The 12314-nt window shown below is 36.4% G+C and overlaps 1 protein-coding gene and 1 long non-coding RNA gene across 2 annotated transcripts in view; both read left to right on the top strand.

The window, feature by feature from the left end:
* The window catches only part of LOC146310997 (uncharacterized), a 51688-nt gene that overhangs the window by 9708 nt on the left and 29666 nt on the right, over positions 1–12314 (top strand). The gene's annotated exons all lie outside the window — the stretch shown is intronic.
* nkx2-9 (NK2 homeobox 9) lies at positions 2051–4195 on the top strand. The gene is made up of 2 exons (XM_084742634.1): positions 2051–2560; positions 3154–4195. Exons 1-2 carry the CDS (start codon positions 2401–2403, stop codon positions 3726–3728), a joined length of 735 nt encoding a protein of 244 aa, XP_084598760.1. The 5' UTR covers positions 2051–2400; the 3' UTR covers positions 3729–4195.

Genomic DNA, 12314 nt, shown 5'->3' with positions numbered 1-12314 from the left:
ACATAAGGCTGGATTCACACTTTGCATTTAATGTGTTTTATATGTGTGGAGAGAAAAAAAGAGCCAAGATATCAGTCTGTAGGCGTCAGTTTGGATAGAGAATGTTGGGACCAGTTAAACATATGGATATCAAACTTTTAATATTAAATTAAACAGATAAAAATAAAGAAAAATAATGCATCAGAAGCTACAGTGCTCCCCCCAAGTTCTGTGCGCTGAACATGATGAATGATCAATAATTTATCTTCATTACCAATTAATAAAATCCTCTTAGCAGTCAGCAGTCACTGCTCCAATTTGTCAGGGGCTGAATAAGACAAGTTTGGAGCTTCAAGTTAAGGCATAAAAAGTCAATATTGTGCAATTCATTTTCCTCTGCAATACAATTATTATTAAGAGTTTACTTTAACCCCATTATTTAACATTTATAAGCACCATATTAACATTTAATCACAGAACTACAGTGTCAGATTTAAAATTAAGCATATAGCTCTGTTGCACTGTTAAAAAAAATGTCCAAGTAAATCCAAGTTTGTTGATGTAAACTGAAATTGAATAGCATTTAATCAATAGTCTGCCTCACAATAAAAATAAATAAACAAATAACATTTTTAACAGGAGGGAAAACTGTTAACTTTGGGTTGCCCTGTATTCCTTAATAAAACATTACTAGCTAGCTAGCAAGTTAACAAAAAACTCTATTGTTTGCTAGCTAACTTGGCTAAAAAGTTATCGAAACATTACAGTGATTGCTAGCTGGCTAAAATTTTAACAATACATTACATTGTGTGTTTCCTAGCTTGCTAAAAAAGCTAATAAAATAGTAAATTGTTTGCTACCTAACTTGGCCAAAACAATTACCAGAAAAAATTATTTTTTTACTAGCTAGCCAAAAGTTAAGAAATTTTTGCCTTGTCTGCCAGCTAACATAGCTAAAAGTTAACAAATGTTACATTGTTTGCTTGCTAAGTGGTTTAAAAAGTTAACAGAATGGTACATTGATTATTAGTGGGCTAAAGGGTTAACAAAAGGCTGCACTGTTTGCTAGCTAACTTAGCTAAAAAGTTTACAAAAGTTTCATTGTTTGCTAGCTAGCTCAAAAGTTACTTAGCCTAGTTAGCCTATTCATGATGATGTTGCAGTGAAGCACCAATTTCTCCTCCTTTAGAAATTAATTCTCCCAATTAATGGAGCAATATTATAATACAATATAATATAACCAAATAAAAACAGACAGCAGCATTGAAAGGTAAACAGACTGTTTGGCAGCAACTGACAGACTGTTTTGGACCAACTGATGTGAAAATATAATAAAACTCAAGAGAGCTGAGTCTGCCCCTCATCTTTCTTTGAGGTTCTTGGTTATTGTGCTCAAATCATCTCAAAAAGGCAACTGTTTTAAAAGTTGAACCATAAGTGTAAGTTTAAAGTTAATATTGGATCACTTTTTCAAATGGAGTTTAAAAGTTTGGCGCAAGATAAATTGGTAAATGACAAATGATTTAATCTGGTTGTAAAAAAGAAATCCTTCTTGGAGCAACCAGCCATAGTTGTTGACCAATACATGAATATTTAGATCTGCTTATAACGATATTATAGTGTATTAAAAACAATTTATTGAATGTTAAAGTAAAATTTTAGCATTTTTCAGTGAACTAAACTAACTGGAATGTCGACATAAATCATCCAGCAAATTTAAAAGGAAGAATTTCCTGTTGAGAATTTCCTAAACGCGTCAAAGGACATGTCCAGGGAGTGTCCCCCTCCACCACCCATAAACGTCCAAACTTCTCACGCCTGCAATTAATATGCCTCTAATGGACGTATTAGTTAAACCAACTTGAAGGCATCACGCTAATTGCTCACTTTGTATGCAAATGCTGGACACGTTGTTTGGGCGAGAGGAGGAGGGAGAGGAGAGGAGAGAAGGAGGAGGAGGAGGGGGGGGGGCGGGGTCTGATGATGGGACGGCCTCTGTTGTCAGTTGCCACCCAAGACGTGATTCAGCTCCAACAATTACCATTATCTGGTCCTCAGTTTGACGATACGGGACGAATCTGTAATGATGACGAGTGTTTCCTTCGCTCATTGTTGACGCTTTTTTTTCTGACTCCACACCTACCATCATTGGGTGACAGCACTCCAGCCATTCAGGTACTCAGCGGAGGAGGAGGAGGCTTTATAAGCGGAGCAGCCTTGTGTTTGCAGCTTATGGAGTGCTGTTTGTGTAAACACTGAAGCCCAGTGCACACAGTGGTGGCTTCCGAGCTGGTGTTTGGACAGCGCGTAAAAGTGGAGAGGGATCCGCTTTTTCCTCCTCTTTGGATACTTTAAGGTGCTTGCTCGTTTTGCTATTTTTACGCAAAACAAACCAGGACTGCACGCACTCAGGACGCACAGATGGCTGCCCCGACCAAGTTCAGTTTTTCCGTCAGGAGCATCCTGGATTTGCCTGAGCAGGATGCGGAGGCTGCGCCGCGGTCCTCCCCGGTTTACTCCTCCTGCTCCTCCAGCTCGCCGTACACCTCCTGGATGGACTGCGACCGGAGTCCATGCATATGTGAGTACATGATGATGAATTTGTTGAAATATCACTCATGCGTCCGCCGTAGCCTATGAATATTGTCATTTTTAAAAATCAACAGTTTGTAGCTTTATTTTGAAAATGTGAAGGAACACTTCACTACATAAATCGTTATTGTAAAAGCTTTATTTTGAAATATTAAGGAACTGTTACCCATAATGATTATGCATTCCCCCTCAGAAAGTATTGGTATTTTTATTGAGAAAATTTAAGGAATTTTTATCTAGAAAATTATGCATTTCCTGTAGGACGTATTATTTTATTTTAAAATGTCTATTTTGAAATTATGTGGAACTTTTTTCCTAGAAAATTATGCATCCTTCCTTAGCTGGTATTGTAATTGGTTTTCAAAAGCTGTATTTTGAAATTATAAGGTACTTTTATGTAGAAAATTATGCATCCCCCCTGAGGAAGTATTGTTTATTTTTATTTTTAAAAACTTTATTTCGAAATGACTAGATAGATAGATAGATAGATAGATAGATAGATAGATAGATAGATAGATAGATAGATCTAAATGTGTGGAATCATATGAATTTGGACTAACCTGCATTGTTTTATTTCCACAGCTTCTGATGAGGGGAGTCTCGAGGCCTCTCCGGACTCGACCAAGCCGGATGACTCGTCCCCGGACTCGGAGCCCGACAAGAGCAAGAAGAGCAAGAAGCGCCGGGTCCTGTTCTCCAAGGCCCAGACTCTGGAACTGGAGAGACGCTTTCGTCAGCAGCGCTACCTGTCCGGTCCGGAGAGGGAGCAGCTGGCCCGGCTGCTCAGCCTGACCCCGACCCAGGTGAAGATCTGGTTCCAGAACCACCGCTACAAGATGAAGAGAGGCCGGGCAGAGGGAGGGCTGCTGCAGGACGTGGAGATCCCGCAGCCTCCGCTGCTGCGCAGGGTCGTCGTCCCCATCCTGGTGCGTGATGGGAAACCTTTTCACACCTGCGTACTTGACACGGAGAAAGCTGCCGGTTGTTTACCTCCGTCTCCAGCGGTGCCTTTTCCTTTACCCTACCCGTCTCTGCAGCATCCGTCCCCCGTCGCTCTCCCTCCGAGGTACCAGCAGCACTTTCCCACCGCGGCGGCCTCCAGACTCGCCTGGAGAGACTTTTGGAGCGACTCGGTCCACTTTAATTCTTTCAAGTGAAACCTCAGTTCAATGCACAAACTCATTTAGAATTGCATCAAATGTTTTCTGAATGTTTCGAGCAACTTAAACATTTAGATTTTCACTATAGAACGAAGAATATTTTGCACATTTTATTTTGATATTTCTGTTTGTGACTATTTTTAAAATGCTGATAATATTTTCTCATATACATGGGCTCACTGCAGCCTGTAGATTTTTAATTATCCGCTGAGATAATGTATTTGTATTTGTATGTGAAGCTGTTCAAACATAATATTTGTATAAATAACTTTTGTTGAAGGTACAGTAGGTGGAGATAGAAGAGGTAGCAGCAAAGCCACTATTAGCTTGAATGTTTGAAGGAAAAAATAATGTTATTTGTTGTCATTGAGGAGACTTCCTTTAAAGGTTTTATAACTGTTTAAACTGTTTCTTTTTGTGAACAAAATAATTAATAAAAGGTTTCTCATATTTTGTATGATAAATTTGACTGTGTAAGGTGCTTTCTTTTTCAAGTTTAGCCCCAAAATGTGTAAAATATGCATCTATTTCTGAAAACAGATGCACAAATGAATCTTTAGAGGTGCAATGATTTGTCAATTAATCGATTAGTTGATCCAAAAAAATTAGTTGCCAACTATTTTGATCGCTGAGTAATCGTTTCAGTCATTTTGCTTTATTAGTCAATTAATCATTTGCTTTACATTTGAATTAGGGTTTTAACGATTGGTGAATTAATTGATTTGTTGACAGACAGAAAATTAGTTGCCAACTATTTTGAATGTGGAGTAATCATTTGAGTCTTTTTTTTTTTTTCCAAGCAAAAATGTCAAACATTTGTTAGTTCCAGCTTCTTAAATGTGAGAATTTGCTGCTTTTCTTTATCTTTTACAGTAAAAGGAGAGTCTTTGGGTTTTGTGTTGTTGGTTGGACATAAGAAGCGATTTGAAGACGTCTGTTTGAGCTCAGGGAAATAGTGATGAACATTTTTTACAGTTTTTTGATGTTTTATAGACTAAGCAGTTAATTGATTAATTGTTAAAATGATCAGCAGATTAACTGATAGTGAAAATAATTGTTAATTGCAGCCCTACAAGACTTTAATTAGTTTTTCTTTCAAAATAGTTTTCACCTCTCTCAAATGTATTGAATGAATTCAGACTTTAAGTCTGTGCAGTGGTTTTAAAATCATAATTTATAGTCTGAAATATGTTTCATTTGTCAAATCTAAAATATGTAGCAGGTCATGACAGGGGCCCCGAGGCTTTTATAATGTTAAAAAACTAATTATGCACCCAGAAGCTGAGCAAACATCACTCCCTAAAAGGACTGGATTTGGTTAAGCATAAGAATGCCCAGTAAACATTACAGCCTCTCTGACTATAGCACCCTGTTGTCGTCTGGGCCCATGGGCTGCTTTTCACTTTTACACAATTAACTTTTGTTATTCTGAGGAAAGAGAGGGATAAATACTGCCATTACACTCGGGCCGAATGTGGAAATGTTGGTTTGTGTACTGTAGGTTTTAAGAGGAGGTGATTTTTGAGGATGCAACAGGCTGAATTTAAAGCACTGATCCTAAACGTTTTCCGTGATAACTGAACGGAGGCAGTTAAGGAACAAAATGCCAGAAAGAGAAGACATTTTACTGATGTTTTTTGGGCTGTTTATTACAAGAGAGCAGATTTTACAGTGTTATTAAGTTGTTTGTGCACTCAGGCAGCTGAAATGACTCATGGGTTTGGGGAAAAACTGGTCCTAATGATGATTAAAGGTAAAAAATACTCCCCTCTCATTTAAATATCATGAAAAATATGCCCCAGTGTTTAAAATCATGTCAGTATTTCATCAGTGACGAGGGGGGGTCCCTCTGCTTTCACGCCCACTATAATGTTGTTTGCTCGTCCTGTGACCCTGCAGCCCATCGTCCCTGTCACCTGGTCCTTTGTCCCCCTCGCTGGGGCCACCTTGTATCACATATGGAGGGGACTGGCCGAACCCCTCAGCTCGCTGCATCTCCCCTTAAACACTCTTTTTGTCTGCGTGTCTCTCCGTGAATGGACCATTGTCCCTCGTCCAAAAGGGACCGAGACAAAATCTTTAGTGTTTCAATTCCCGTGATGTTTAATCAGTCCCTGCGACAAATTTATGAGGTTTAACTGCACAATGGTGTTTTAGAGCATCTTGGGGTTTAAGGGTGACAAAGACAGGCTTTTAGAGGTTGCCATTGGTTTTTTAAGTTGGTCAGAGGAATTGTCTGAAAAGGATGGGCTTGTATTAGCCTGCCCATCCTATAGTTTTACTCACTGGTCTGCCCCCAGGGGCCCCTTTTAGGAAAGTTATAAGGTCCACATAAACTAGGCCACAGGAGGAGTTTTGTTAAGTTGTGGCAAATAGCATTTAAGTCTAATTGGCTCTCAGAGTTAGAGACTGATTCTGTTTTTTAGATTTCTAGTACAGCCCACTTATTGGCAATGTTTCTGCTGTTAGATATACGCATGTCAAACCAACGTTTCTCCAAATATTGGCCGTTGAAGTCTTTTAACTGGACAGAATTTGTTGTTTAGACCTGCAGTGATTAGTAAATCGAAAGAAAATTAATAGCCAACTATTTTGATAACCAGTTAATTGTTTCAGTCATTTATCCAGCCAAACTGTCAAACAAACTGTCATTTATCATAGTAAATTAAAGTCTTTGGGTTCTGGACTGTTGGTTGGATGTGAAAAGCAATTTGAAGACGTCACTTTGGGCTTTGGGAAATTGCGATGAGCAATTTTCACAATTTCTGGGACATTTTATCGACTAAATGATTAGTTGTGAAAATAATCTGCAGGTTATTGATAATAAAAATAATGGTTAATTGCAGCCTTATCATAGTTTGTCTTCTTCTGCAAACAGTATGATTGTATATAAACTTACATCACCAGCCACAAAGTTAACAAATTATCATCATCAGTCTGGCTACTAACTCAACATTTTTGTTGTACAGTTTTTAGAGACAGAATTAGATTTAGCTAAAAGAAACTGAAACTTCAAGAAAAGGCATTTGAAGAGAACTAAAACACATGTAAGTTTAGTTTATTTAGCCTTCACTTGCATTCCTTCTTTATTTTAAAAACCACTGCAGCTTCTGTTTGATGATGTAAAACCGAACACCAACACTAACTTAACATTTTAATAACTTGTGTGTATCTCCTGTAGCTTTGAGTGATTTGCTGCTGGCCTAAATCCAGCGCAGGTGAATGACAGCAGCTACAGAAAGGACATGGTGGACTTAAGAGACTCAGAGTCAGAATACAACAGTGTTGGTGAGAAAATGTGAAGCTGCAGCTCAACAAAGCTAAAGCTGATGGCGGACCAAAATATAATGACGCAGTCAGGGTTATTTTTGGTTAATTTTTCGATATACTCCCAACTTGTTACCAAAGTGTTGTTTGGTTTGTAGCTTTTCCACAACTCTACAACATGATACATGGAGCAGTGGCAAGGAAAAACTTCCTGTTTCCTTTATTTTCTGGTATTTCTCTTGATTTTTTTAAACATTAAATAATGTCAGTCATGTTTGTGGCGTTGAAAAAGTCTATAAACGTGAATGTTTTTATATAGTGAACCATTTCCCAACATCCCAGCATGCAACCAAACTGTGATTCTTCCTCTTTTTATTTATTTATTTATTTATTTATTTATTTATTTATTGTGAACTGTTCCATTGTGATAAATATTTTAGGGTAAAGAAGAGGTGAAAGTATCTAGTATCTCACTTTCTTCTTTCTTTTTCGTTCATTCTTCTCTCAACCCCTCAGATATATCATGTGATCCTTTTAAGGGTCATGCTCTCATTATCAGCTTTAATAAAAGTTGTGTTTTTATCTTCAGGTATACAGTCAACACCATGTTTAGAAACATCTCAGACTAAATATGAAAAGACACACCATTGTATTTTAATACATAGAAAAATACTCTGCTTTAAATAAGAATTTTGTCTGATACAATTTTCCCACAAAAGAATTCCGTCATCTCTTTAAAGGTTCGTTAAATCACATCTACTTCTTCTTCTACCGCACTAAAACATCTATAATCTATGACCATGCTATCTGCTCCCTACAACAACATCTTCATTTAATGATAGTGATGATGGAAGATACAACCTCACAGCTTCACAACTTAACTGTATTTAATAATAAAGTTATTTCAGGGGCAGGGGAAGCTCATTTTCAAACATTCACATTTTGTGTCATTTTAAAATGTTTAGTTCAGGGGTGTTTGTGTGTGTTTTCAAAGGTCAAATATGATCGTAGGTGTAGCTCATATAGGGTTTAAAGGCTTAAACTGCAACATTTTCTGAAAAAACTGTCCCTCTCAATACAAAACATTATAGTGTCTGGTTGTGGCAGAGACTCTGAAGCCCTTTTCCTGTATTGTCTTATTTTCTTATTATTTTGCTGTTGGCAGGACACTTAACCAACTTAAATCGTCTGTATTTGACATTCTGAGAATGAGACACAACAGTCTCATTCTGGTGCATTTATGAGCAGCTCGGACAGATTTTTGAAATTGAAACCCTTTGAATGCCTCTAATGGCACTAAAACATAAATAAAAAATGTTTAGGTTTGAAGGTTTTTAAAGTCACAATCCCTCATTGGATTTGTTTGTGTATGTTCATAAATTCAGCATTTTACAAAATGCTTTTGTTTAATAAATGGTAATCCTGTTTTAGTCAAAACTAGCAGAAGTAGGCTGCTGTATTTTAAGACCAGGTTCTTCGTTGTGCACATAATAAGCAGAGATTCTCCACCAGGCACATTTCTTGTATTCTGGCGATTTCTTTGCCCCACTTTGTGGCTTTTCTGCATCATGAATATGTTTTAATTTATGTAAAAGAAAACACAAAATTCAGGCGTCAGGTGACAGTTCAAGTAAGTCTTTCAGGCAAGTGGTTCATGAAAATAAAAATCCTCTGCTTTCTAGTTTTTGTTCTAAATACTGAGGAGGACCCGTCCCCTCCATCCACCACAAAATCTATGCCTTTGTGCACAACAGTTATAGTGAAAGAGTCACTGGCAATGAAAGTCTTTTGATCACAGGCTCCATCCAACAGTGCTCTTACAGATATGTAGAAAATAATATGTATAAAAAACACATAAGTAGAACAAACTCTAAATAGAATCTAAGATGTCTAATTTAATATATAATGCTGTGGTAGCTGATGAAATATATAAACTGTAATGTAAACAGTATGGTTGAGAATCACCAGAAGCCCCATGATACAGTATTATGACAATACAAAAATTATTGTGATTTTAAACATTTTGTGATGTGCTGAATATGCTGATAACATATATAGTTTATTACCTTTTTCGCCTGCAAATTATGTCCCCGCAGGAAAACTTTGTAAATCTGTTCTCTCTAATAAGACAAAGTTTTCAATTCAACTCTGTACACACAACACTGTTGCTTTTAAGCGCTCACAGAGGAGCTACAGAGCACAGGAAGGAAACGAACACGAGAGAAAGTCTGTTCAGAAGAGTCTGTTCATGTCACTTCAGTCATTTTAATTTCAGCAAAATGGGATTATCAAGCAGACAGACTGACCTGAGACAACCTTGTGCTTTGAAACTGCAACTGATTTTATTATTCTAGCACCAAAAACTTTAATTTGCGTTCATAGTCTTAATAATTTATTTAATACAAGATCTATACTTGTCATTCAATACAGTATTTTCATGGAAAGTATCGCAATACTACGCTGTATTGATTTCTTTCTCACAGCCCCTCCTAAACAGGTTGTGCAGTACTGTAGTAAATGTACTGTATATACAGTCTATATCTATATACTGTGATGGATACACAGCTTTTAACGAAGTAGTAAATATATAGTGCGATGTAAACAGTCAGTAAACAGGTCAGTGCAGTAGAACATGTACAGTAGCAGTAGGTATAATATAGATATGGCAGTAGTTTACAGTAGTAAGTGTGGACTTATTTTACACTTAATGAAATCTTTTTAAGCCTTTAATTGCAGTGACAGGTTGGCTTCTTTCCCATCTTTGGAAAATACCTTGTTGTTTATAATCCAGCTGTCCACTAGATGGCGCCCTAACACACAGTATCATTTCTCACCACTTGTAGAAAAAGTGACCAAACTGTGTGTGAAGTTCTGTTGCATGCAGACAGCTGGTGATCCACTGGGGGTCGTGCTGCACTGGGAAAACACCACGTTTTCCTTTGCTCTTTGAATCCCCCACTACTGTGTTGCTCTGACTGCAGCTGCTGATTGGGTGCAGAAAAAATGGCCGACTGTGGTGACGTGTGGCTGCTCGGTGTGAAGTCATGCGTCAAGGATTTTCTTGCAAAAAGTCACTTTCCCTTTAATGAGTCCTGGTCTTTTCTGTTTTATGGCGTACAGTTTAAATGTCTGCACCACAAATGTTCAGTCCATCCTGAGATGATTTTAGTTAACCAGGAGTCCCAGTGAGATTAAGAAACTCTTTTCATGGGAGAACTGGAACCGATGGAGATGAGATGAAGAGATTAATCAGTCTGGCCCTGTACTCCACACTTCAGAGAAAGAAAGGAAGAAGGCTCATGGGGTCATCATCAGCTGGAGTCTAGTGTGTGATGTGTGATGGTGAAGCTCCTTTCTTTTGTCACCTCCTTCTGAGCCTCTATTTTTTTCTGCAGCAGCTCATTTCCTGTATGGTAGAACAAGAGCTGATGGACTTGGAGAAAACAAGAAAATGACAGGAAAAGTTTTGAGGAAGAAAAAAAAAATCCTCAGGGGAGCCGGTCCTGCCCGAGCAAGAGTCAACAATTATTATTCTTAATCTGCACAAACTAGATTTAAAAGGGTCTGTTATAGGCTGGTTATAACCTTGTTTGTCTGTTTTGATGTACTTTTATGTTAGAAAATAAACACATTTCACTAAATTTAAATGTAACATCACTTTTAACTCAAGTAAAAGAATTAAATGGCTGATCAATATTAGATTTGTGTGACCAATACCGATATTAGGGATTAAAAAAATTCTGATAGCCAACATTCTTAATAATATACAGAGAAACGCACATTCTTGCAATGATTCCTCAAATGTGGTTATCAAAGACTTGTGACTTAATTGTCAAAAATGCTAAAATGATAGGGCACTGAAAGTAGCAAAGTTTAACCTTTTAAAAAAAATAAGTAAATAAACACACAGAACAAATTATATGTATATATTAAACTTTAATTGATAAAGGGGATCAAATATACATGAATGCTGCCTATAGAGCTAACAAATAAAGACAATCAGCATTATGTTTTGTTAGGGGAAAAAAAAGTTATTATTGCTGCTAATCAGACAACACATGTACCAATACCGATATAGACAGATATTAATAGATAGACTAATATCAGCTGATTGATATATCAGTCTGGGTCTGCTAGATACCACTAGAATTATTGCCTAGTCTTTTGCTTTTAATGCATATGATGCTTGACATCTAACAGAAAACATTATTAGACTATGGCAGTAATGTCATTACTTTGAGTTGTGCCTTTATTTAAGATTCAGAGGTTTAATATGACGAGTTTCTTTTCAGTGTTAGTTTATCCAGCAAGGAGGTTTAACACTGTTGACTTCTCACATTATATTTAATATTACAGTCTTGTACTTAATAGTGAAAATATATCAAATGTATTATTAATTAGTGCACATATGTATGTTCCGTATATAAAAAGATGACTTCAAGTAGTGTGTGAGTTATGAAGGAAAATGTTACAACTGCCCCATGTCTCCCATAATTATATTTTTGTACATTAATCTCTCTCTCTGTAATGTGTCACTGTGTCTGTCCCCATGATATGCTTATGTAATCATAATTATTTACAGTGAATTTTTAGTCCTTATAAGTAAACTTTCACCATTTGTAATAAAAATGTAAGTAACTATAAATAAAAAACACAAATAGATCAAAATATATGTATAAATTAAACTTTAATTTAGAAAAGGGATCAAATATACATAAATGCTGCCTAATTAATGAAAAACAATGTTCATTATTAATAATATTACGTTTTGTTTGGGGAAAAAAGTTTTATATCTGTATAGAGTATATAGCCCCATAGGCCAATATTGGCCAAACAATTTATACTGGTTTGGCTCTTCTGGTTACCACTACAATAGTTGCCTCATGTTGTGCAAAAACAGAAATATTCATTTGCCTTTAATGCATATGATGCCTGACATCTAAAAGAATTTGAACTATATACAAAAAATTATGTAACATTATTAGATACCACAGCAGTAATGTGATTACTTTTATTTGAGATATATAGTGTTAATATTAACACTGACTACTTGCATTATATATAGTTTAGATCTTATCCTTATTAATTTTGTTGTTAATTAGTCCATATATATTTGTTTCTCATATTTTAAAAAAAATATTTGTGTATTTAAGATGATGAAGAAGGAAAATATATAAAATGTTACAATTGCCCCCAGTCTCCCCTAATCATATGCTCGTGCTTACATCTCTCAACAGTTTTCCATATATGACATGTCTATGTGGTCATGAATATTTGCAGTGAATTTTGTATCTTTATAATAAATTATTATTGATA

The sequence above is a fragment of the Lutjanus erythropterus genome, chromosome 18 (assembly GCF_056507025.1).
Source record: "Lutjanus erythropterus isolate fLutEry1 chromosome 18, fLutEry1.hap2, whole genome shotgun sequence".
Taxonomy (NCBI): Eukaryota; Metazoa; Chordata; class Actinopteri; order Lutjaniformes; family Lutjanidae; genus Lutjanus; species Lutjanus erythropterus.
The sequence above is the reverse complement of the archived record's forward strand: the minus strand, read 5'-3'. Positions and strand labels throughout refer to the sequence as shown.